This window comes from Empidonax traillii, unplaced genomic scaffold (genome assembly GCF_003031625.1).
Source record: "Empidonax traillii isolate 1590-97213 ecotype Southwest subspecies unplaced genomic scaffold, ASM303162v1 scaffold1068:size345056, whole genome shotgun sequence".
NCBI lineage: Eukaryota > Metazoa > Chordata > Aves > Passeriformes > Tyrannidae > Empidonax > Empidonax traillii.
The window spans coordinates 115,703-142,773 of record NW_020956261.1 but is presented as its reverse complement, the minus strand read 5'-3'; the positions used below and the strand labels follow the sequence as shown (position 1 = coordinate 142,773).

Genomic DNA, 27,071 nt, shown 5'->3' with positions numbered 1-27,071 from the left:
AGAAGTTAAATATTTACCTTATAAATAGAAAATGTTCCTGTTTCCCATTACTGCACTTCGCTCTTCATTGTCTTCCAGGCATTCTCACATTTATGCCTCCTGATTGACTTTTGTCATCTGAGCTGTGGAAAGGATTTATCCTCAGTGGAAGGGCCCGAGGGACAGCTGATAGAGGCTGAAAGGGGAAGATCTGCTCTGTTGTTTGCTGGAAAAGAAACGCTGTTTAGATCACGAGATACATTCCAGTGGTCCAGAACTCGGCTGTTCTGGTTTGGGGGTGTTTAGTAAGGAGCTCTTTGGCTGCACAACCAACACCAATGCTCCCATCTGCAGATCTGTGTCAGATCTGTCATTTTTGAGCCTGAACATCCTTGTTCTTGTAGTGCCCCACCTTTTCTTAATGTGGGTTTCTTCAGCAGATGCTGCCACTCATTTGTCCAGTCTTTTGCAAAGTTTGTAACAGTTAATGAGCTGCTTTTAAACAGTCACTGAAGGATCTCGATAACGAGCGAACAGGTGTCACAGCAAACCAGAGACACGTCTTTGGTTTCACTCTTGAAGACACTGTAACTCCCCCCACACCGACAGGACAGAGTGTAGAGCTGTTCATCTGCCAAAAGAAACAAAAGAGCCTTCAGTGCTCGGGAAGAATCAAGGATTTATTTTGGATTTTCGTCACAAAGCCGCTCTTAGTTACAAATAACCTCCCACTGCTGGGTTGTAAATATGGCACAGTACCTGTGCTACCATCTGTAGCTCGAAAAATGACTGTACACCAAACAACCAGGGTCAGTGGAGTCTCTTTAAAAAAAACCCTCAGTGATAACAAGGTGCACATCAGAGAGACAGACAGATGTTAAAAATAAAAACTAAGGGTTGTCATACATATGACAGGTCAAGGGTGCTTCCAAAACAGACAAAAAATCAGCCCTTCATTCAAGAAAATGAGAAAAAACAGAGTAATAAGAAGGATGGAAATAACAGGGATAAAAAAGAACCTGTATGGAACCATCTGCATTCTCCCATCACAGAAAGAGCAAGAAGATGCTCAAGAGGCCTGGGAAGAATCCAATGACTCAATTATGCTACAAAAGGAGATGTAGGTGAAAAGTGGTCCTGCAGGTGAGGGTGGGGGCAGGAGATGGAGCAGGAATGTAAAACAAGTGTCACAGGAAGTTTAAGTTCCAATTCAGGTCATCTCAGAGAGCAAGACAGCTTCATCTGAGGAAATAACAGAAAAAGCAGAATTTACAGTAAGACAACAATGGTGTAAAATACAGAAAAAACAGAGCACATTTGCAGTGACAGTGAAAGGGGAGCAGAGTAAGGCACATTCATACCTTCATTCCAGGACATGTCCTCGAGGTAAACTTGTTCATGAAGAGGCCATTCTTTTGTCAGGTTATCTGCTGTAAAGCAAACGTGACAGTGGTCAACATACAGGCCCTTATTTCTTTCTCATAAATTAGTATTTTTATATCCCTGGGACTCAATCTGGTCACTACTAGAGAGTCACACCCAGACACAGTATCAGTTAAAAGTGCAGTTCTCTAAACCTGTCAACGGAGTTACAAGTGGAGCCATAAAAGGTAATATTTAAAAAGCGAAAGACATCACCAAAAACCAACTGACTGTTCTGTTTTCAACTGAAATGTACATTAGACATCCCTGAGAATGAGCCTCATCTAAATTAGTGTTGATAAAGGTGATTAAAACAAGTGAGACACGTTGGGAATGATGGCAGAATCAGCACAGCCTCTTTGATTTACCTCTGCTGAACACCTGTAAGGAAAAGGTTACAGTGAAAAGAACGAAAATTAACCCGCTCAGACCCAATACTTTACTGCTGTCAAAAGAAAGGGGAAAGAGCTGCCTACCTTTGGCTAGGGCAGGAAACCTCCCAGGGTTTCCTATTTGGAATTCATGAAGGATTTCACTCCGAACAACTGTTATGGGGAGTGTTTGGACAATGCTCTCAGGCACAGGGTGTGACTCCTGGGAGTGTCCTGTGCAGGGCCAGGAGTTGGACTCGATGATATTCTGATGGGTCCCTTCCAACTCAGCATATTCTGTGATTCTGTGAAGTCTGCAAATCTTACTGGTTATCTCAAAAGATGTAAGTTTTCAATTTGTACCCTTGGCTTCGCACACAATCCTGGAAACGCTCTTGCCAGGAAGTTTTGCACACTGCATTTATTTGCCTGTCTGGTTCAAGCAGAGAAACGTATTTTCCAGAGTTGGACGAAGCTGTTTTTATTTTCTAATTGTAGTAAATACATTACCCAGTCTGACACACCTTAAGACAACAAAACCAGATGTGGCCACTTATTTAAAAGCAGAGGCACAGCCAGGTAGGAGTCTGGGGAGCTCACAAGCAGAACACCCAACCTAATGGCTCTCACAGTGACTCCTGTTTCTTGTGCCCTTCCTCATTTCACCTACACCACTGTTACTGCAAGCACAACTCCCTCCTCAGGGTTCTCTGAAGTGAACTGGTGTCCCCTTTTCACTCCTTTGCCAGAGCAGGTTATTTGAGACCGGCCTTGTCCCCACTACCGAGTTATGGGCTGGCTTACAGGTGGCATCAGCTCAGGCTGCAGAACTCTGTGCACGGAGCTGTGCCCTCTGAAACACATCCCTGGACACCCAGGGGAAAAACGTGGAGAGACCTGCCCGTGCACCACGACTCCTGAACAGCCTCAATTCCCCAGCAGCGCAGCCCGCCCGGCTTTGCCACCTCTTGGATTTGTCTGACAACAAGAGGCCGAAAGGATTCTGCAGCTCCATTGTCCCAGCTGCAGGATCTCAGAAAACACTGGCAGGCTCATCAGAGAGGTTTATGAGCCTGCAATTCAAAGAGATTAAAAGGGGAAATCTACTGAGATTCTTTCAGGCCACAGAACAACATTAAATAACTATTAGCAGCTTGGTTCAGTAAAGCTTTACCAGAGCCCTTGCTGGGTCATTCAGGAATTGTAAAAGAGGAAAGGTATTTAAGTTTCACTTGAGGATACAATAAATATTTCTTGGGCTATTTGAGGCTGAGTTTTAGGGAAAGGGTTGCAAGCAGTAAATGGAAATGTAAGCCCTTTAACAGTTTATGGTAATAGTAAAAATAGTCATAATACTTGAAAGATTTTTCTAGCTCTTTATTCCTAGGAGGTGGTTTTTTTTCAAACCAAACAAATAATTAAAGAAGTTCAAGATCTGTAGTCAGTCAAATATCATTCATAGTGTTTGCTCAGCATCAAAATCACCACAGTATTCAAAACCTGTATGTTTTCAGAAGTAAATTCTTTCTAAAGGCGTTTCAGTTACTTAACAATTATTTAAGTTTGAGTCTTTTGACTTAAAATAATTACGTATTAATTAATTTGAAACAAAAACAAAGTCACATGTTAAGGATTTTCATAACAAAAATACAGAAATACCAAAAAAAAAAATACTGCTTTACATGTAGCAGATGAGATTTAACTCCAGAGAGTTAAAGGCCTGTGCTCCAGCTGAGGGTCTACAGGGTCTTTAAGGTCCCTTCCAGGCCATTCTATGATTTATGGCCATCTGTGATCGTCATCCTGTGAAAACATATTATCCTTCACAGAACCTCACTGGAGCCACACATGGGAACAAACCCCAGATTCTGAACTTTTTCCACACAAAATCATACACAGAGCAACTGGTTTTAGTGTCAATCCCGTTACTAGCTTAGAATTATTTGCTACATTTATCATCAGAAATTAATCCAAGTCGCCAATTCACTGATTTAACTTTGTGACCTTTCTGCTAATCGTTCAGTCATTAATTAATAATTAAAACATAAAAATCAATCATTAATAATTAAAACACAAAATTAACTCCTATTATTATCTTAACAACGGGATTGTTTAGATCAGCTCCTCTGTACAGAAGCCAACAAAAATCCCCAAAAGTTTAGGGGCTGCTCCTCAAAGGGACCTGGACAGGATGCAGGGGAGGAGCTGTGTCCCAAAAGCTTCCAGGGTTCAGGTGACTTCTAATATGAAACTGTAAAACAGGGTTTTTCCAACTCACTGCAAACCTTTTGGTAATTATTAATGTCAACCTTGATTTTAACTGCATATTCATCTTTTTTAAATGGGACACCGAGCAAAGAATGGAAAAATCTGAGAAGAGAATCTGTTGACAAAGAAGTCCATTCTGAACAGGTAAAATTGTCATGCAGCTTTTCTTCCATCCTCCAAATTTTTCACAGGGACTGCAAGCAAAAGATTCCCCACTATAATTTTGAGATGACAAAACAGTGAATTGGAAAAGTTTTCACACCTACAGAGAGGCAGTTCTCCCAAGATTTCCAGATCAGAAACACTTGGATAAATATTTGAGCCAAACCTCTACACAGTTTGTGGTTTGTCCCTTCCCATTTAATACTCTGGCCTGAAGGCACAAAAAAATTAGGAGATTATTGGGAAACCTTCAGAGAAAAGCAGTATTAAGATATAAAAGCACATTCACTTGTTACTCTGAACAATTCAAACAAGAAGAAAATGAAAACCATAGAGCCCCGCAGAATTCCAGCTTCTTGGAACTTCTGAATTTTCTGAGCCAGGACATTAAGATTTAGTCAGTCTGGCACAAGAAGGTCCATACAAATAAACAATCTGTGAAATGGGGAAAAGACTCCTGTGCAAAGAGCTGATGGGCACACACACACAGAGCCATCCTTCAGATCCTGCTCCTGAGGCTTCCTTTGCATCTTCCCAACTTGCTGTAATCTCTCTCTCATCACTATTCCCCTTAGCTGCTGCCTCCATCCCTTTGTTTCCCCGAGCTTTTATGGCAGTGTCTACGAATTTGTCTAGAATCCTGACTTCAGAGGCAGCTTGACAGGCATTCAAGGAGCTAGAAATTTATTTCCCCGTCATTTTGCTGCCAGGGAACATGCTGGAAAGAATGCAGGGACGCTGCACGTGTGTGTTATGTGATGTGTGGCTCAGTCTGGAACACTGGGTCTCTCTTGTGTTAAAACACATCTAGCCCATCGACATCCCATTACCAAACACTGGTTTTCTTTTTTTATTAACTAAAAAAGTCTCTTGCAAAGAATCTCGAGATGGTTTTTGGAGAGCTCATCTGGATGCAAAAGGATCTCAGAAAATGCAGATAATCTTCAGGTTGCTCTAGAATAAGTTTTGTCAAAACTAATTTATGGCAATGATGCCCTTAAATTCCAAGGGAAAACAAACTAATTGATTAAAATCTTGATGTAGCTCTACTTCATGGATTAATCTGAGCCCAGCAAAATGGAACTTCATAGCCTGGATTTAAGCATTAGGTACAACTCCCTAGATACGGAAAAGACTCCTAACTCATCTCTAATTTCTTTTTTCCCAAGAAATGTACAAGTTGTGAAAACTGTACAAAGCCAATATCACAATGCTAAGAGTACAGTAGGATGAGAGCACTGGGCAGCAGAAATTCCTGTCCTGGCATCACATTCAGGCATTTAAAAGAAAATAACCGAGATGAAAAAATTATCCAAGTCTGATCTTAATACTGCTGACACAACAAATTTGCACAAGATCGCATTTTTTTCCCCATTCTTCTAAAATATTTATTCAACAGCTCTGTTGAACAAGCCCTCCCCCCCTCTTTTCCCAAACCCACCCAAAGTCTGGAGTGGGAGACGATTGAGCTGGGGAGCTGCTACTGTGGAAATACGATTCTCTGCCCCTCTCTTTCTCCCGCAGCGATGCATATCTGCCACAGTGACTACGGCTTTGTGTCCCCACGCCCTGGTCTCGGCGGCGGCGGGGGAGTTAAAAACCAGCACAAGAGAGGAAGGGTCTGATGGTGTGCCAACGTACAATGGCAGGGAATTCAATAACAAGCTGCAGAGACAGTTGGGGCTTTTATCAGACACGTTCAGAAGTGGTGGTGGCTCCACGTCAATGCCGGGCCGGAGTGTGCTGCTGCCGAGCGCGACCGAGTGTTTTCCCCACGGGCAAGACACTATTATTGACTCCCCCCATTACCATGGAGGGTGGATATACATTTATTGAAGGTTCTAATGGAAGGCTGAGGGACTCCTATCCCGAGGCCAGAGCAGAAAGACAGCCTATCACTTCATGTAATGGTAGCCCATGTGTGACAGACCTGACCTACATTTCCCCCCTTTCTTTCTCACAACAGCCTGTCACTGTTTTTAAGAAGCTATTTTCTGAGAGGTATAAAAAGAAATGCGTGCTGGAGCTGCCTAGTTAATGTGTTATATTGGAATATTATTTATAAACCTGCTTTAAAAGGACTAGTTTGGACTACAAATGAATGGAAGCTACTGCAACACACACACACAACGAGAAAGAACGAGTCCTAACGATTCTGAAGTGGTTATCAACCCCTACACAGTGAACGCTGGGCACAAATGGATTAATACATACCCAAGATACTGCAGCAAAATGCAGTGTGCAAGGCTTAAAAGTAAGAACAATTAAAGAAGCTACCTTAATAAAATAAAAAGGGCTAAGGCTCTGCAATTGGTATAAATTTCATAATAATTCAAGCTATTAGGAATAATGCCCCCTAACGTTCTGCTGGAAGCCGTTCAGTGGTTTCAGCAGCTGATGTATGTGGAGCAAGAGCTATAAATAATGGATCCACGCCTGAAAGTAGGACAGGAGCGAAAGAAAAACATTTGGTTCAGCACTAAACCAGCATTTTAAAATACCATCTCAACTACCACTCCCAGACCCTGCTTATTTAAAGAGCCGCTGCCACCGCAGCCACTCCTTGGCAGGAACCTACCACGCCGCTGCAGGTCATACTCTTTTTTTGTCTCCTCGTTCCCCAGAATTTTCCACGCCTGATCGACTTCGATGAACCGCTGCACGCGCTGCTCCGCTTCTCCTGCCGGCACATCTGCCTCCTGCTTGTCTGGGTGATACTGCCAATCAAAGGGGAAAGAGAGGGGGGGGGGGGGGGGGGGGGAAAAAAAAAAAAAAAAAAAAAAAAGATGAAAAAGTTGAGGGGAGTGGAAGTGAGGAGGGGTGGGAGAGCAGCGATCAATAATGCATTTGATACTCAGTTAAAAGGACAGAGGAAAGGAGAAGGTCTGGGCTGAGGTGCCGAAGGAAGGGGGACGGCGGCGCCGGGCACGAGAGGGAGCTGCCAATTCAATCAGCCCACTGGAATGGCCGCCGAACCACCGGTGGCACAAATGTCACCACGAGCACTGGCGGCATTTTTTCTGGATAATTTGCTGATGGAATCGCTGGTCTTATGGGCAATTTACCTGCAGAGAGTGGCTACCACAAACAGAAATGGGTACCTGCAGAGGACCACGACTCGGGAGCAAGAGGAGGTGCTGGGAGCTGTTGTAACCACGACACAGAGCTGGTTTAAACAAACCCACCAGTGTTTAGTTAAGGCTGTTACAGATCCCCTGAATGCTGGATTACATGTGCCTAGCTTTTTTTTCTTTTTTTTTTGTGATTTAAACGGTAAATAAAATATACATGATCAAATATAATTTATATTACATGTAATTTTACTTTTGAAAACGCGCTTCAACATCTTTTAATTTCTTCCGGTTCGGTGAATCAATAGCCCTTCCAAATATTTAAAGTCATGGATCACTGCTTACAGAATTGTGTCATTTTAGTTAAGAAATGGTTATTCAAGGACATGGCTGCAAGAAATCCCACGTTAAACAGGCAATAATAATTAAAGTGGTAACACATTTTCTTTACCATTTGTTCTGAGCAGAACCCTCTGACTTGTGGTTCAAATGTCTACTGAAAAGGAACCCTCAAAGCTCCATCTTCCCGTAGCTTTATTTCAATCCCAGTAATCTTTTTTTTTTTTTTTGATATTTTAAATTGCTCAGTATAAGTGATGGACCAAGAGGAAAGAGCATTAAAAATGAGATAGCTGCAATATAATCACGCCTATCAGCTGATAACTGTGCTATAAACCAAGATATCCCTTATTCTGGAGCTGCCCTTTATACCACGACCAGTTGGGGCACTGAAACTTAGAACACCTGTTCTACAAGTGTTGAAGCAGATTTCTGATTAAATGAATTTCTTTCTTTTGGTTCGTAATGAATTTTGGAAAGGAAAGAAGAGAGGACCAATATCCTGTGTGCTTGAGAAAATCCAAAATGTGAAAGGACAAATGTGAAAGGGACCTACTAATTAAAGCACATTTCTATGTCTATCTATTTGTCTCCATTTTGGTCTGGAAGCTTTCTGAATTTATTTGCTCTTTCCTCTGTTGGACTTTTTCCATTATTACCATCTAATGCCTTTAGCAGACTACATCTACACTAAGAAAAAAATCCTTAAACCTCAGCTATTTTACTCTAATCCTCCTCTTTTTTTTTTTAATCCCAGTGATCCCATTTCATCTGAATTTGTTCTGTACCTGCTCTTACTGCCTCTCTTTTCCTACTCTCCAGCTCGCTGATCGAGGATGATTGTTTCTAGCAAAAATCCAGTCTTGGTTCGACTTCCCCTGCCCTTCTTTCCTCTCCAAGACAACCAGTGAGGTGTCCTCTCTCCAGCTGTTTCAGACCCCAGCTCAGACACACAGGACTTCTTCCCAAAGTGGATGAAGTTCAGAGGGGGCAGCCAAATGTCCTCTGTTACCCCTTCAGATGTTTAATCTCTTCCCTCCCTCTTGGCCACCACGTTCTTGCTTCTGGTCCTGCTCCATCTGCCCCCACAGCAGCTGCCTCAGCAGAGCCAGGGGTTTGCTCTGGTGTTGGGAAAGGTGAGATATGATGGATATTCCCTGTCTCCTCCCCTTTTCCCATTCAGCCTGATATTTCTGGGTTAATCTCAGCCGCCACCACGCACAAGCTCAGTAATGAAAGCAGACAGGCCTGTTTTCTACTCGACCTGCCTCCTCCTACTCACTCTGAGCTCCTGCTCATCTCCCCCTCCATGCAGCCAGTTGTAAGTTTTTCACTCAAAATGTTAGAGCCCCTCCCGTGTCTCCTGCAATATCCCTATTGTTATTTAATAGGACTTTATGGAAATAACAAAGGATCTCTTCCCAAGTCCAACAGAGGGGAGGGAAAAGGAAGAAGGCTGGAGATATATGCCCAAGCTATTTTTTCCTTCATTATACCTGTACTAGAAGTAATTAGCTAACTGTCCTCCATTACTAAAGACTGTCTGGAATTTATATCACTTCACATCATACATCACTTCATATAATATGATGCTTTGCAGTTACTGGGAATGTTAAAAAATAGACTGATTGATAATGGAAATATATTAGTTTATCTGTTAACTATAAAAAATTACCTTGCACACACAATACTACTACTCCCTCCCCTGATGTTTATCTCAAACGTCACATTGTCACAGCATTCCTTGAGGACTCTGGTTCTTGGTCCAAGAGTTATTCAACACCAGATTCTTGGGGTTTTCAACTGCTTAAGCTGTTGAAATCACCAAAAAAACAAAAATCTGAAAACCTTCAAGTCCAAAATTTGAAAACCTTGAAGGTCAAAGCTCAAAGGAAAAGCACACTTTGAACAGTATCTGTTGGAGACTTGGCGAAACGGGCAATGTTTTCTTTGGGAAACAGGAGAGGCAGGCTACCACAAACTCAATTACAGTATCATTATGGGAGCTTTATCAAACAACTGCATTCAACTGTCTTGATTTTTAATGTACATCGAACTGTCCTTCTCAGCAGGCTGGATACAGTGAGAAACAAGGTATCACCTGGCAAACATACTCTAAAAAAAAAAACAGATACAGTGTCAGTTCATAGTTCTACAAGTATTGGAAAAGTTAGAAATTTTTCATGGAAAACTTTTTAGGTAAATTAATTCTATTTCATCATGCTCATCTACTGCCTTTGATACCTGCAACTGAGTAAAGAACCAGCAAGTAAACAAACCTTCTCTGTCTCAGAAAAAAGGTGTTAATGTTGTTACATTCAAATAATTAAAAGTGCAGACTCTATAAAAATGCCTTGACTTCCAGAACATCTATTTTATTTATGATATTGTTACTTGTACACTGTCCACACTTGATTCCAAAGGTATGGGAAGGTGAATACTGAACACTGTCTTTTTGTGGAGAGAGAGAGAGAGAGAGAGAGGAAAATTGAGTGTAAGCACAGAGAATGTTGGCCTACTGTACAATTTTGACTTCTGAAATTCTTTAGAGCAGCTGTTGATTTCTTCGATATTTACAGATGTGGTGACGTGAGCAGTTCAGGGAGTTTTGTGTGCACAAGTATTTGGAACACACTGTGGCACATTCAACTGCTCCGCTCTGCGTTCCTGCCTGCTTTATACTCCGTGGAGTTTGGACCCTCCTGCACTTCAGGAACTGGTAAAAAAAAAAAAATCAAGCTTTTTTTTGTAAGTAACAAAATCAGTGACAGATCAACAGGCCCTAGGAACTCTCACACCGCAGGATGAGGAACTGGCAGAGCTCTGGCTGAGCAGCTCCAGCCCCGCAGTGACGCGCGAAGGTCCCCATCCTCCTTCCCTAAACTTCGTGCCATAAATCTAACAGGGCTGAGTGATTTTAATCAAATTCAAATTAGCAAGCAGAAACCCTCTAGTTAAATCAATTTAATGTACATTTCTTACTGGTGCTCGTGAACGTATTTCTCTCGGAGGACATTTACGGCGCCCAGTGAGAATCAACTTAATACGGCTTATTGTGGGAGGGGAGGGGGAGGCACAGGGGCAGAGGGGTTACACTAAATCTGTAATCTCTTGCTAAACTGTGGCACACATGATAACCAAACCACTTCACGTAACTGCTTTTACTCATAACATGCCAAACTGAAAGGGCTGATTATTTAGAAGAGGCTGAAAAAGCACTGTCCCTTCTCGACTAGGGCGTTACCGTGGCTGTTTCGCCTTGTGTGTAAAGGATATTTCACTTTAAAGGCCAAAGATGCGCCACATCTCTGATTCCACACGTCAAACCAAGAGGTTTTATTTTCTAGGAAAACTACTATTGCTTCCAAATCTTATCTGACTTATGGAAAAAGTTAAGTAACAACGCTTTCATCTACTGCTTTCATCTACTGTATTGCACAGAGAACTGTAAAACACTTCCTGCTGAAATGACTTGCCTTTTAAGTAAACCTATTTAAAATGTAAACTTTCTACTTTTTCTGACTGAGGAAAGTGAAGGGAGATCAGCTCTATTTTTTTCCCAGGAATAAACTAAGGAGTTCTCTCCACTTTCCACAGCTTTGTCTTTCCTACTTTCCCATATTTTATGCAAAGTTGTCAAGTGTTTGCAGAAATCTTCAGCAGAAAATAAAAACTAATATAAAAAGGATGAACCAGACGTGGCTGCATTAAATCCTTGATCTTCTCTCCTGAGACAACTGTTTTGGAGAAGTACTTTCAGATTTCTAAATTTTCATTATGGGCCTTTTGGATTCTGTCCCCCCACACCCCATTATTAAGGTTCTAAAACTTGAAAGTAAAGAGGGGCACAGAACAACGAGGAAACCATCAGAGCTCAAAAATTCAAAAGTTAGACTATTCTGGACTTACTATCATGAGTCATAAATAGTAGCTAAATAGTCATCAAGTAGCCAGCATTACCAACAGTTACAGCACAGTAAATTTCTAAACTATCTGATTTAATAGAGATTTTTAACTCTGGAATCACCTTGCTAAACTGAAGTGACAAGTTGAGACAAGTCTTGAATTCCTGCTTTATTTCCATAGGGGATGTTGTGCCTACACTGGAATAAGGGAGATGTGCCCCACCTTCCCGAGCAAAGCCAGTGGGAGGATTTTATCAGATGATTACTTAGATCCATCCAAGTAGTTGTGTTTTGGATGGAAGTGCATTTAATGGCTAAACCTAAGCTTTAAATAAGAATAAATGATAAAATATTATCACTCAAATTAACTTGTATCTCCCTTTCTCCATGTAAGGCATCTCACTAAAAAGCACTTTTAGAAATCAGTATTTGGAGGTTCAGCCTATTTATTCTTGTATCAAAGCTCAGTATTGAACAGGCAATATATTCAAATTTCAGAATCAGAACTCTCCCCTCAGAGACAATTTGGTTAATAAGTCTAAACTGTTATTTTATTTATGACTCGCTATGATATAAAATTCTTTCAAAGACAAAAGCTGCCTAAGCAAGCAGAACAGAAAGTCTTGGTCTGTTCAAAGTTTATCTACAAACAAGCATGTTGCACTGGGACAAAACGCACAGATCATACCAGAATCAAGTGCATCCTTTTAACAAAGCAACAAGACCAAAATGCCAGAGTTAACACGAAAATAAAAGTATCAAATTGGAAACTATGTTTAAAAACATTTCTCCTGCTTTATCCGACATTTCTACCCTACCAACTGTAATTGTTATTATCTACAGGTTAGGCTAATGAAGGCAGGACAAAAACTGTCAGGTGGTTCTCATCTGACAGAAGCATTCATAGGTCCATGCAAATGTGCCTGTGCACCACAGAGCTCATCACAACACTTCACATCCTATTAAAGAGAAGCTGCAAGACAGCCAACATCGAGAAGAAAAATATTAACCAGCTATTTCCTATTTAACTCCCAACTGATTCTCAATTCTTGTTCCGTTTCCCTGCCTTTAAATAAAATTTACAAAACCACCACGAAATCTGAATAAATTTATTTCCTTAGGAAGGAAACTCCTTTTACCCCTTGCTTACAATATATGTAGCAAATACCAGTTTTTGGTGGGACTTGCCAATAAATCTCACCCCTTGACACAGTGTCTGTTCACACTCAGTTTTTTTGGCTGCTCTGCCACAAATGCCAACAAAGGGACCAATTAATGAAAACTTTCTTGATCCATTCCCAGTGGATGGATGTCCGCCTTGCAGAAGGTACCTTGACAACATCCATCTCGCACAGGCCAAATGGCTGCTCTGTGGTAGCAATTAAGACACCACCAGCCTTGGCGAGGTTTAAACCAGCCACCAAACCCGTGTAGGTCGGAACAAATGCTCACAGAAATCTGCAGAAATTAACTGCTGAACGAGGGCTGGACTGGGTCATATAATTGCATCCATTTCTCTAGTTATTTACAGACTGGCTTGTAAGAAAGCAATTACGAGCCCTAAAACAAAATTCCTTTAAGTGGCCACATGACCACAGCATTTAAGCCACATCTGTGAGTGTCTAAGAAATCAACCACTACTTTAAATAATTTCAAAAGTCAAAATAGTACAGCAGGCTGACAGTCTCTGTGCTTGCACCTCATTTTTCTCTGTCTCCACAAAAAGACAGCGTTCAGTCTTCACCTTCCCAGAACTCTGGTATCAAGTGTGGCCAAATTAGAAATTCATTTATGAAGCCGAAATTTGAATTTTTGGCTAGGCAAATTTTAGAGAAGCACATTTTAGCCACCTGTGATGAGCAAGGGGAAAGGTGGCAAACGTGCACTTGGCCCCCACCCTGCGGCACTCACTGAAAGGTCACAGAACATTTTCCAACTTCACCAGCTGAACTCATAAAATTAGGGCAGGGAGAAAAATTACACTGTTTTACCCCCTCCCCTAAAAAAAAGTATTCTGAAACAGGAAGGGTTTATTTCAGTAAAACAAAGAAGTTTAAACTGAACAAGAAAATTAGTTAATTATGAAAAAAAAAATCTTTGTTTTAAAAATGTAAACATTAAACTTCTATTGCTGGAAGAAGAAGAATTTCTGAACAAAGAGTATTAATTAATTACCAATATATTTATACAAGTGACTGGGGGGAAAACCCACTAATTACCAGTGACTAAATAATTCTGGCATGTTACCTTGCTAGACACTAAGTGGTTTTCCATTTGGAAAGATTTAAGTTTTCAACTGAAAAACTCCTAAACACTACAGTGTAATGGAAAACCAGTGAGGGTGGAACCCTGAAACACTCTGGTGCTGCTCTTAACTTAGAATGATTCTTTAACTTAGAATGACTTTGTTCACCATTTTATCACGTGAGCCAGCAGGAAATCTTACTGCCCAAGTATTTGTCTCTTACTACTCATAAAACCACCATGAGAAAAAAAAAACACAACAGTTTTATTTAAAAATCCAACTATTTGCAGATCACCTCTTACATCTAAAGGGACCTAAACAAACAAAAGGTTACCTGACTTAAGAGCAAGACTTGCACAGAACACAGGGGTTGATGATTTGCTCTACTGAAGGAGATTCAGCATCCCCAGCTTTCCCCAGGCTTCCAGTGGGAGGTGAAATATTCCAGCAATGCCCACTCCCACCCCTGGCTTTACCACAGGCCTGTTTTGCATATAAAGGTCTTGTCTCGTTGCCACCCTGAAGTGACATCACACTCTGGGCTCTGTGGCCTACATGGTCCATCAGGTACTAATTAGAAGGCATGTTCTGTCAACACTTCCCTGCTCTTCTTCTATTAACTGATCATCCTGCCCGGTTAACACAATGCAACACCAGTTCTGAAATCTTCGGGATCCTTTACCTGGGAGAAACAAGGATGGAGGGAAAATACACCCTCCAAAAGGGTCACAAGGCAACTGCACTGGTCCAAGATCTGGAGTGACAATAACACCGCTGTGCTGAAAGGTTAATTATGTTCCTACCGACATTCTCTTGAGCCTAAGCTTCTTTTTATCTAAGAGTAAAGAGTAAACACAAGCAAAAAAAACCCACAAATGTATTCATCTCAAAGGCTGTATTAAATTTAGAAATGGTAACAGCTTATGGAAAAGTGAAGGCTGCAAAACTAAACTCACTTGGCCATTAACACCCTATTTATCATCAGAATATCTGCAGTTAATGTTATCACTGTTAGATCCTGGGGACCAGAAAACAAGTCATGAATACTCTGCAGATCCTACAGCGTGCTGATCCCACCTCTGCACACGAGAGTCCAAACAGCTGCCCTTACAGCCACACACAGCCACAACCACCATAAATCAGCATTTTATAAAAACCAAAAAGAAACCAAAGACGCGTTTTCTCCGTTTATGACACCGCACTAAAGGCACCAGAAGATTAAAACCGGAACGACAAAGCAGCTGCCAAATACAACACGCTACTGCCACCTAATGCTTGACGGGTTACAGCCGAGCACGTCATTGTTCCTCTGCACGGCACCTCTGGAGTAACCACAACAGCTCAGGATTGAAAAGCTTCACGTGACAAGTATTTGGAAAGGAAAAAAAAAGAGAGGAGTGGTCTTAAGTTAAAACAGCACAAATCAAGAATACTTTGAAGGTGCCTCACTGATTTTTTGCAAAGCACGCTCTCCAAAATGCGAGACTCGTTCACTGCCATGAAAAGAATGATCCCAGGTCCTAAACTGCCTTCCTAGCCCACAATCAATCTTTTCAGCGTGCTCACTCAGTTGGCAGAACCTAGCAGGGAAGGTGGAAGGAGCCTGCTTTTCCCACTTGCAAAGAGGAGAAACAGAAAGTGAAGAGTTCCTTGTGACATCGGAGCTCTTCACACAGAGATTTCAACTTCCCCAGAGGATGTCTATCCACAGACAGCTGGACAAAAGAGCAAGGAATTCATCCTCTTGATTCATTACTTCAATCCATCTCTTCTTTTTCTTTCCCCAAGCACAATCAATCTTTAAGCTTTTTAAAAACTTCAGCCTTGCCCTACCTGCTCTCGTTATCAGCTCTGACACTGATTAGAGCCTCCACTGTCTATCTCCAAGATGACTCTCACTCATAGGAAATGTTCCTTATCTGAGGGAAAATGACAGACAGCAGTTGCATTTTCCCCATTCTAAGACTTTTTTCTGATGTTGCTCAGTGATCAACCAGCTGGTGAAAACTGTGCCCAGTCCTTTTCCCTCCTTAAGAGTCTGCCAGGACCACAAATTCTTAAGCAACTATCAACCTGAGCTTCCCACACGATGTTCAACTGCTTGTGCGTTTAACACACATTATTCATCTTTTCCATAACCTTGGGGCCAGAAATAACCACTGTTATTCAGCACCAATTTTGCTTGAGACAGATAAAATCCATCAGAACAGAAATATTTCAGATCACATTACTGCTGTTACCACAAGGAAGTATTTGCTGTGATTCGAAGTATTTGCAGCAAAGCATCCTCAAGACAGGAATTATTTGGCTAATGAAGGCATGAAAATGAGGAGAAAAACAGAAGCTTTGGTTACCAAAAAGTAGATCTTTGGAAAAAGCCTCTCTTTCATTTTCTTCACTTCCATAGCTCCTTATTTTCCTATGAGGAGTCACCCAACAGCCTCCAAAGGTACTTTAAAAAGCCCTTTGGAAGCTACACTATACAGCAGGAGAAGACAAAGAAGTAGAAAACCCATCAGAAACTAGCAGAAAAGAAAATCAAACATTTTAAAATTTACAGAAATATAAAGGTAAAAATAAAAATAAAAAGGGAATCTCTAAAGTTCTTTTAAGATATCTGTTCCTGTGCTCACAATCTACACTATTGAATGTCACAAAGGCACTTCAGCTACAGATGACACTTGTGGAAACAAGGCCCTGAAGAACAGAGAACTTCTTTAAAAAATATATTTCTTAGCGACCATAACTGTAACATTTGCACAACAATTCAAAAGCTGCAGATAGTTGTGAGAGTTTTTGTTTTCTTGACACTATTTCTTTCAGCTTTCCCCATCTCTAAGGGATTCTCTACAGTACTTGAAGCCTTTTGAAATCTGGGCCATCACTGAGGTTGGGCCCTGATTGAATTATAACTTTTAAAATGAACATGAAAAGTCACATATTAACAGAATTTAGCACCTGGGTGAGAAACCACCTGCTTTCATGGAGCACCTTAGTTCGGTCTATACCTTGGTAAACATTCCACACAAACATTCTATCCAAATAAAAACCTAAGCCCCACAGCCTTCTGTGCAATTTCTATCTTTGGCAATGCCAAATGGACCTAAAAGACCTTCAGCATTTTCAACCTTTAAAATCAGAGACCACGAAGAACTCTTTGGGTTGGCTTGAAGGACACATTCCTGTCTGGACTGACCACTAGTTTGGTGTTAGTTAATTAATTAAGCTCTTGTTCAGCCTCCCCTCAAACACCTCATCAGTTACTATTGAGTGTTATGTCAAGAAAAGAGAAACGCTCAGTCAAGATGCTGCTCAGAAAAGTGGTTTATTTGCACCATCTTTGACCAGGGGCATTCTTAGGCCATAAATCCAACCAACACAGACTGAATTTTTTCATTACTGTTAATTTATCAGGAATAACAACAAAAGGGTTACGTTTTTTGAGAACAGTCAGTCAATGTCTCACTTTTCAGCCTTAAAACATGACCTTTAATGTTTTGAAAATGAAATAAGAGTCTCTCCAAATGACTGTCAGGCTACAACAGAAAGGTGAACTTTCTTACTACAATGCCAGCCCATCAGGTATCAGAATTCACCTGTTCCTTCAATCAGTTCAAACGAGCTCAGCTGAGCATTTGAGCTCAGTGGGACATGGGGAAACACTCCTGATGCACTGAGGGAAGGAAAAGATGGAGGGTGGGATGGTTATGTCATTCAAAGCATGATTTTCTGACTCTCAATTGTTTACAAATAAAGAGGGAATGTGAGAATGTGCTGCTTTAACGACTTTCTGCAATAATTATATTATGTATTTCAAATATAAGGCAAAATTGCACTCGGAAAATGCATTTCAATAAAAAAAAAATTAAATACAAGTCCCCAAAACATTGAGTTTTACAGGTTACTACATCACATGACAGTATTTTTAAAACCCATTAACTCTCTCAGATCCAACACAAACATGGCTGACTTTATTTAACAGCAATAAGAGTCCTTATATAAACACAGCTATTGCAAGATGATTGATTCTGCCCTTCACTTTTATTATCCTTCCAACTCGTGTTCTGGGGTTACAGCTTCTTTAAATAACTGAGCTGGTGCTTAACATTTCTGAGGTAGGCACTTGAATGCACAGCGACTTCTGATCAGTCATTTCTGATTTGAAAATGCTGAGCAGGTCAGAAGAATCAGAACATTTACTGATGTGAAAGTGTTACACTGGTCTGTGTTGCTTCCTTCTCTGTGCTTCAACTCATACCTTTCCTACACGATTTTTGTTTCAAACGTCTCACTTTAGAAATGAGATTAAAAAGCACGCTGCACAGTATAAACCCCCCTTAAATATTCCTTCACAAGTGGGAAAGAACACTTGCATTGCTGTGGCATTAAATGAGCTAGTGCTTCAGATGTTATTTTTAATCAGAATTTTAATTTTATGCTGCCTCAGGACACAGTGAGTATTGAACCCCTTTCACTAAAAGTCTACCAAAGACAGTATAGACCCTTCTTTTAATATATTGTTACAATTAATAACTTACATAACCAGCGCATAAAATGCCCAAGAGAGCCATCAGATTCCTCTGCAGAGCACAAATGACATCAAAGGCCAAGCATGTATTAGCCAAATCTCACATTTCAACTGCCTGCTGCCCATTCTGTTATGTATGTACCTTAAACCTGCAGAGGATTCTCATTATAACAAACAAAACACGGACAATAACCAGTAAGTAAACAGATTAAGTTTAGAAATCAATCAGATTGACTTCAGTCCAGCTCCAACCAGGCTCCACTGAACTTATTCTGTCTACACTGGCAAATTAGAAATCGCATTTTCTACCAGCTGTGTGGAGGTGGGGTTAGCTAAGCGTGATGATCTATTAAAACACCTCTAAAAAGTAAGCTGCTGCTGTTCAAATATAAAATAAAAACCCTGCAAGGGCTGTTAAAAAAGGAATACACACACTGCCTGATTTTCAGTGCGAGAAGCATTTTTATGTGACTTCCAACACCAAACTCAAAGTGTTTTCCTTTTGGAAGTTCACATTCTTGATCTGAACTCAGCACAAAGTTCCTGGGTAGGGAGGTCCTTTCAGGAGTAATCCTGGATTTATTTTGCAGCAAACTTTAAAACAACAATCCTGCAAGCAGCCCTTTAACTTTACACACGTGACATCCTCTATATCTCTCTTGTGATTGCAGAATTTAGATGTGCATAAATCTAATAAGGTACAAGGGATTTTTTTTTTCTCTTCAGAAAGTCATATGTCTTTCCCCTAAACATGCTCCATGGAATAACCTCTTCTTGAAGTTATTATGCTTCATTACATTAAATTTCTATTAATATCTTTCCTTATGGTTGCTGAGAGTCATTCCCACCTATGCCTGATGCTCTGTTTTCAAATGTTCTGCTCTAGCAAATAGATGAAGTGAGCCCCTTAACACTTTGTATTTATACACACACCCCTTCTGATAAGAGAGAGAATCTTTGTAACACCGTGTGTTAAATGGCACATTTATTTCCTCACCACATTAAAAATAAGAGCTTCTTGCATACTGCCTGCTCAAATTACATGGATTTTCTTTAAGATTAGGGCACACATTGTAACAGCAGCATATAATTTTCCTGCACAATAATTTTTTTTCCAGTTGAAAGGTATCCTATAATATCATCAGCATCAACAGGAACAGACACCTGATTTTCAGCCAGACAAAGCTTGTGTGTTTGGTGACTTTATTCCCAGTAAAAAGCAGTTTTCAGATACAGAGCAGTTAGGTGAAAATTCAAAAACAACCTGGCAACTCATTCTTTGACCACAGAGGGCTAGACCAAAAGGGGATGTAAAAATTGCGCCAGTAATAAGATGGTATAACTTTTTTTTCTCCCCAATATCCTATTTTTGTTACTCTAATTTTATCCTCAACTAATTCCATACAGAGTCAGAAACGGAACATAAGCACTGTCCTTCCTAAAAGCTGCATGGATTCATTGAAAAAAACAAGTATAGAGCATAAAACCTGTTTATCCATTTCAGAAATCACCTTGTCGAAACTACTGTGCAATCCAACTGTGGAGAAAATGAGCCTGCAAATACAAAAGTTTTATTTCTGTTGAATAAATAAGCTATTTATAGAATTGACAGTGGCACATGCATGTTGTGCCCAGAAGTCTGTCATCTTCAGCTGCTCCTGATTGTTACAATAATACAGTATCAAGATGATCCAGAGTCAAATAAGTACATAAAAATGTTTTATTTTCATGTGCGCGTGCAAGTACCCAAAAAATGTTTTCAAATACAAGTTTAAGTTCCATGAAGTTGCAAGGAAATTATTTATAAAGATGTTTAAAGACTCAGAAAGTGTGTGTGGGGAAAACATCAAACCTACTTTTAAGCCAAACCTGTTTTCTGTGTCAAGTTAATACTACTCTTAAGGACAGGGTGAACAAGATGGATTTGACATTATCTATAGTACAATAATTCACTTAAATGTATGCTGTGACCTGACCAAATGAAAAAAAAAACTAAGTGCAACAAAGCAAAATATGGCAAAAAGGTAAGCAGATACATTCACTCTAGTGGGGTGTCTATGTACAGTTTTGTTCTGGGTTATTAACCTTTTTAATCATCCATTTGTTAGAATTAACAGAAACAGCTCCTGTTTTAAAAACTCGCCAGTTCTAAGCTAATTTGCCCCTGTGAAGTCCTTCTTGCAAAGCTACAATTCGACCATTTTTAACTGCACCCTACTTTGTATTATTAAGGTCAATCCTGAGATTTAACTGCAGATTTAGTTATCTTTTGGATGGCATATGGCAAGATCTCCAACTCCTTTTTAGCTTTGGAAATTTGCATCTGCCTGTTCATTCAAGATGCTAAGTGTACATGTGTTGACAAATAGAGAAAATAGCAGATGGCAAAAAGCAAATGCTCACCACGAAGCACTGGGGATCATTTGAAAAAGCCTTGGACTCAGACATTTGCCATTTTTTTTATTTTAAAAGCAGAATTGTGCTTCAAAAGAAATTCCACCATCTATTCTGCTCGATGCCAATGAACAGATCAGAACACTGTGATTTCAGAATTAATGTCACATTAATTGCAACTGGTGTCCACGCTGCAAGGTGCTTTACAAAGTCAGGGATTTTGAGATTAGGACAATTCTTCAGGAGATTAACTTGGGCTGCTACACATAAGCTGGAAAACTTTCTGTGCTGAACATGAAAGTTGACATGAAATCTTTTCAAAGGCTGTGCTCATCTGCTATTCCAGCTGCCAGAGTCCCCAAAAATACCTGGATGCAGACCTGCCCCATGCCAATGGTGGCACTGCTTGTACCACCACCACCATCTCCAGGGACAGCTTTGGAGAACCAAAGGAGCTCCTGGAGCTGTGGAGTTACCAAGAACTCCAAGCACACGTGTGGGAAGAAAGGAGTGACTTCACCTGAACAGGACACAAAAGGTAAGACAACAGGTCCATCCAGTGCTGTACTTTTTAGTGATCATGAGCACTAGATGCTTAGGGAACAGCATCAGGATAAGACAAATACACAGCAACACCTCCCTTATTTATCCCACCAATATCTGGAACTCAGAGGGAACATTTTTTTGTGTTAACATGGCCTGGCAGGCTCTTGTTTTATCAAAGTCTCACAACTTGTTCAACCGTGGAACCCCCTGCACTCAACATCTGTGGCACTGGCTCTCCCCCTGGAGCTGTAGGAACAACTTTTAGGGAACAAGCGCCCTGTAGCCTCCAGCCACTCCTAGAGCCAAGGGGGTTTTAAAGTCCATAAAAACAATGATGGTTTCATTGCCACCATGCTTTTAAAGGCTTTAGAATGACTGGGCTGGATGCTGCAGTACAATCAGCATACAAGCAGACAATCAGGCAGAGTCTGTTCAGCTAAAAGAAGAAGATGAACAGAGACAGGACATATGGTAACAACAACAGACAAGCAGCAGATCTGCCTTGGGAAAACACCTACAAGTAAACATCAGCGTGGCTTTTTTAGTCAGAGAGATCCATCACAGGCACCAAAAGAAAAAAAAAAAAAACAAAACAAAACAAAACAAAGCATATTCATTTTCTCTAACACTTCTCCCTGACTTTTCAAATAAAGAGCACAAACCAATTAGGCTGGAAACACACAGGTGCTAAAGAAAAGCTTGTATATTCAAAGATTATTTTCATCTTCTAAAACTACAGTTAGAGATATAGACAGACAGCTGTAAATTTTGGCAGTTCTCACTCCATAGACTTCAAGATAATTACACCAAAGTACAGCTCTATAACACAAAGGATCAGCTTCATTTATTAAAAATTCATACAGGAAAGGGACTATGTAGTTTCAGTTCAGGAACAGCTCTGAACAATACTTTACATGTGACTTGAATTCCATTATGACATATTGATTCATAGGGAAGAAATACATTAATTCCATTACAGTATTCTGTTTAAATTAGCTCCCTGTCTGAACAGAAAAGGTATTTTACACTGTGGTCCCCCCATCACCTTCATTAAGAACAAACTGATCATTATTCATCTTTTACCAGTAATTCAATAGAACAAAACCATTAGGAGGTCCAAGAAAACAACTGTTTCTATTAGAAGGGGAACTAAGAAGTTGGTTCCCAAAGCCCTCCCCTACATTGATTATTCCAATGTTCAATAGTGAGAACCAAAGGATTTACCTCCTATATCTGTTTTTAGAGTGGTTAGAAATAAAATAATTAAAAAAACCCACACGCCAACATAAAAAGAAAATTAACAAACACTTGCCCAAACCCGTGAATTTCATGTCTAACAAAACTCATGCCATGATCACTGTCATTCCCTTTGTCTCACATTAAATCCCAACTTCTTCTCACATTTGTTCTGACACCTCAAACCTACCATGCATGTGCTCTACCACTCTGCCAATCCTGACAGTCTAGCTAGCAGCTTCCCAAAAAAAAAGGGGAGTTTTTCCCATAAAAGTGAGTCCTGCTCACCTCCTTTCTTCTTCTCTACCAGGTCACCAGTTTTCAAGAAACCTAGCAGTATAGTTACCTTGGGAATTCTGTTTGTCTATCAAATTCAGTTGAAAACAGTCAACAGTATCAAACAAGACACTCTGTTTTCCTCAAAAACCCAGGCAAAAGCATCTTTTGAGCAAAATGTCTGAATTCAGGGAAGGGAGTAAAACAGAATAACCAAGAATAACACAAAGTAAGCTGGTAGAACTCTGAGGTTCTTATGTAAAAACAAAGCTGTCAGCTCAGTGGTTTGTAAAAATCACTTCTGCACATCTTAAATATCCAACGTGCACTTACCAATAAGGCGAGTTTTTGGTACTTCCTTTTCAGCTCCGCAGGGCTGTCCGATGGTTCGGCTCCCAGCACCCGGTACCAATCCTTCTGTGCCATCCTTCCAAAGGCCTGACCACCTTTGAAACCGCCTTCTTAGCACTGTGTAGGAAAACCAAATAAACCAGAATGACAATTCGAAACAGGAAAAGCAAAAGCAAGGACATTGAGGCAAACCCCAGGATCACGGAACAGACTGTGAGTCCTTGAGCACCAGCACTGACAGGGTGAGTCTTCACAAATAAAATCATTCCTAATTTCCTTTGCTATGTTTTGAACTCCCAGGAACAGAGCCTTTTCTCTGGCTACCACGATTCATGAAGTTAAAGAGGAGATGCAATGAGATTTTAGTGGCAGGGAAGGCACTCTCCTTGCCAGTGAGAGCCAAGAATTACCAAACTCCTGGAACTCGTTTACCCAACAGCATTTTATATCCAGCATGACTGATAGAACTTCTGAACCCTGTTCAATTTGGTGCTTTAAGGTGAGCTTTCCCCTAGGTGAAGGTATAATAACCACATCCAGTAATTGCTACACACTTCAAAAGAAAATCTGCTACAAGCAGATATTATCAACAAGTCCAGGTCAGCTGGGCTCCCAGCAATAACATCAGCATCCAGGTATATAGTTCTCAACATGAGAACTACTGCACAAAAAAAGAGTTTAATTCACGTTCCATGAAGTGATTTAAGTTCTGTTGTGTCTCCTGTCCAAGTTTCTCAGTTTATTGTGTTTCAGCAGCAATCCGTTCTTTTTTAAAAATCATCATGCATCTAAAATGAACTGTTCTGATGCTGCCCAGGTTATAGAAATGCCTTTTGTATACACACTTTTTTAAAAGACACACTTTTGATTTTGAAATATGAACATACTGAATAGGCCCAGTACATTCAATATATTGAGTACTCAAAACATATTCAACATATGAAATAATTAATATGAATATATGACGTATATTCAACATACAGAATAATTAATATGAAATTCTATTCAACATATGGAATAATTAATATGAAATTTTATTCCACATATGGAATGATTAACATGAAATATATGAAATTCTATTCAACATATGGAATAATTAATATGAAATTCTATTCAACATATGGAATTATAAATATGAAATATATTAAGTTATATTAATACATGAAATTATATATGAATATAATGACATTCACAGCACGGACACTCCATCAGCCTGCCGGGTAAGAAGACTTTAACTTTTTTTTTCTTTACTATTAAAGTAACAGGGCACGTAAAAACAAGCAAACAAAACCGAACCAAAACATAAAGTTAGCACAGGTCTCTAAGTAAAACCTCTCTCACCAAGTCAATGGCCCAGGAAGAAAAAAAAAAACAAACGAACAGGAGAATTAAATGCCAGTAACAGCACGGCAGTGTCTGAGCTTCAAGCTGGGTACAGCGGAATCACAAGCTTGGGGTTGTTGATTTACCATGAACTCCCTGATAAGAAACATCACCGCCGGCAGGCAAGAGCTGTGTAAATAAACAGTTTTTATAATTTTTTTTCTTTTTTTTTTAATTGCTGGAAGAAAAAGGACCTCGGGCCTCCGCAGCCAGGCCGCCTGGGCGCGGGCCCGGCCGTGGCGCCGCCGGAACATTTCCCCCCCACCCCGGCCCCGGTCCCGGTCCCGCCGTGCCCCCTCAGAGCCCCTCAGAGCCCCCGGCCCGGCCCCGCACACGCACCTGCCCCGCACCGGCCCCGCACCTTCCCTTCACCGCCGGCCAGAGGGCCGCGCAGCCCGCCCGGAGGGAAACAACCCGGCCGCGGCTCCGTGGGCGGCAGCGGCGAGGCCGCCTCGCCTGTTTCCAGCCGGGCCGCGTCGGGCGCCGCACCCGCAGGAAGCGCCGCCCCGACGCGTCGCCATGGCAACGCCTCGGGAATCCGGGAATCGGGAATTCGGGAATCGGGAATCCGGGAATCGGGAATTCGGGAATCCGGCCCTCAGGGGTGTCGCTGTGACGGGACCCCGCTCTCCGCCCCGTCCCCGCTCCCTCAGGGACTCCTCCTCCCCCTCACGGACTCCTCCTCGCGCCCCCCCGGCCCTGCCCGCCCCCGCTCCCCCGTGAGGGGGCTCCGTGAGGGCCGTTCCCTTCTAGGAAATGCCTGTCCTAAAAGGGGGAGGAAGAACGTGCTCTTGATGACAAAACAAACAAAAACAAGCTCGGAAAGCAGGGCTTTTAATATTGAGGTAAATAAAGACGTTTCCTCGTTAAAACAAACAAACAAACAAACAGGTAAAAATAAAGCTGAAGTCGGCGCTTCGGCTTTCGGGATCTCGGTCAAACCTTGTTGGCGAAATAACCTAAATACCAGACCAGACAAAATGAAATATAATATTTTATAAAGGCGTATTTTACATAATGTATATTTATAGGTACGTATTTATAATATATTAAAACACCTTCGGCTTTATTTAATACAAGAGTACAAGGCAGGTAGATTTAGGACAAGAGGCAAAGGGCAGTAACTAATGCACAGAAAGTTCCCCCCTGGACATGAAGAAAAACTTCTTTGCTGTGATGAACGCGGAAAATTTATCTGAGTTCTTCCTTATTTAAATTCTTCTCTGAGGAGAGAGGTAGGGGTGGAAAACATCAGATCTACAAAACAGCTCAAGGCCTGATCGTCAGTGTGATTTTTGCCTGTCCTGGTCATTGGTGTCTCTACACAGCAGTTGCTGTTTTTTGAGGTTGAATTTGTAAGGTGAGTTTGTCCATGATGTCAAAAGGGAAAAAGACTCATCTTTCAGACCTTGGGTGAGCCCTGGGACAGTCCAGCCCCCTCTGCCAACGCGGTGTCGACTTCTGCAGCACCAAGGTGAGCAATTAGACATTTCACGTAAGTCACTGGCTTACAGAGGAGATGCATCAAGTGTGAGCTAATTTATGTACACCCTTTTGAAACCAGAATTTACCTCTCAGGCAAATTTTCCAGGGTGGTTCAATGAGTTTTCTTCTTGACTGGGGCTGGTGTGTGGGAAGAGACTGTTGTTGTGGAGGGGGGGAAATGAAGCAGAAGTTTGTAAAAGGTGCAGTGATGTCTTGGAGATTGGTTACTACACCTGTGCTTTCATCACAAATGGTTAACATCCTCCTACAGACTGGATGCAGTTACAACATCCATTTTTTATCCTTTATGCCAAAAATTCTTAAATGTTGCATGTAGAGCTTTTTCTGTTTTAACTCATTAAAGGGTTGGTAGTTAAAGGCAGCTCATGGAGGAGTTTATACTCAATCTCCAGAAATGTAAGAGATTGTGAGCAATTGTATCCAGTAGTGTAACTATCTGTAATTAGTTGTCGAATATAAAGTTAACAATGCATGTTAAGGAGTTATCCATGAAGGCAGTGGAACAATTTTGGAAGTGAAACACTCTCTCTATTCTCTGTGTGCTCAGCAGTTCTGCCAAAGTAAAAGAAGATAGGCCATTTAATGTAACAGTTTGGTGTTTATACACCACAAAATGTTTAGATTATGAAGTTAAATCACTGCAGGATTATCTGGCCTTGTGTGGTATTATAATTTTTGTGTCTCAGTTGCTTTAAAATAATTAAAATTATTTTAATCTGTTCAGTTTCAGAAGTCACCACTTCGGTTTTGGCATAGTCATAGCTAATCATACACTGTGTGGCTGTAATGACTTGTGTTGATCAATCTCAAGGCAATTTGATAATCTTTCATCTCTAGAGATATAAATATTAGCTGAGTTCAAGATTTACTGAAAGGAAATGAGCGTGTAGGGGGAGAGAGAGCAGGACAAAACTGACCAAACCCAAAGTTCCCCGTGGCTTTGGGCAGCTCCTGGCTGGTGAGTCAGCAAACAGTTCAAGTAGGATTTGCTGCTTTCTTCCTCTTACGAAGGCCAAAAAAAGGGAGTAGTTAAGTGTGGGGAACTTTTTATGGCAGTCTAGGGTGGGTGGAGACAAACAGGGAGCTCCT

General features: G+C 41.0%; 1 protein-coding gene across 2 annotated transcripts; it reads right to left on the bottom strand.

Annotated features, from left to right (window-relative positions):
* Positions 1-373: 373 nt before the first annotated feature.
* DNAJC24 (DnaJ heat shock protein family (Hsp40) member C24) lies at positions 374-23,207 on the bottom strand. Of its 2 annotated transcripts, none has more exons than XM_027904605.1 (4): positions 23,076-23,207; positions 6,781-6,919; positions 1,341-1,409; positions 374-610 (listed from the first exon to the last, which is right to left on the bottom strand). In XM_027904605.1, exons 1-4 carry the CDS (start codon positions 23,166-23,168, stop codon positions 486-488), a joined length of 426 nt encoding a protein of 141 aa, XP_027760406.1. In that variant the 5' UTR covers positions 23,169-23,207; the 3' UTR covers positions 374-485. The 2 variants fall into 2 exon arrangements, with proteins under 2 accessions (XP_027760406.1, XP_027760407.1); XM_027904606.1 differs by having other exon boundaries at positions 1,341-1,406.
* Positions 23,208-27,071: the final 3,864 nt, after the last annotated feature.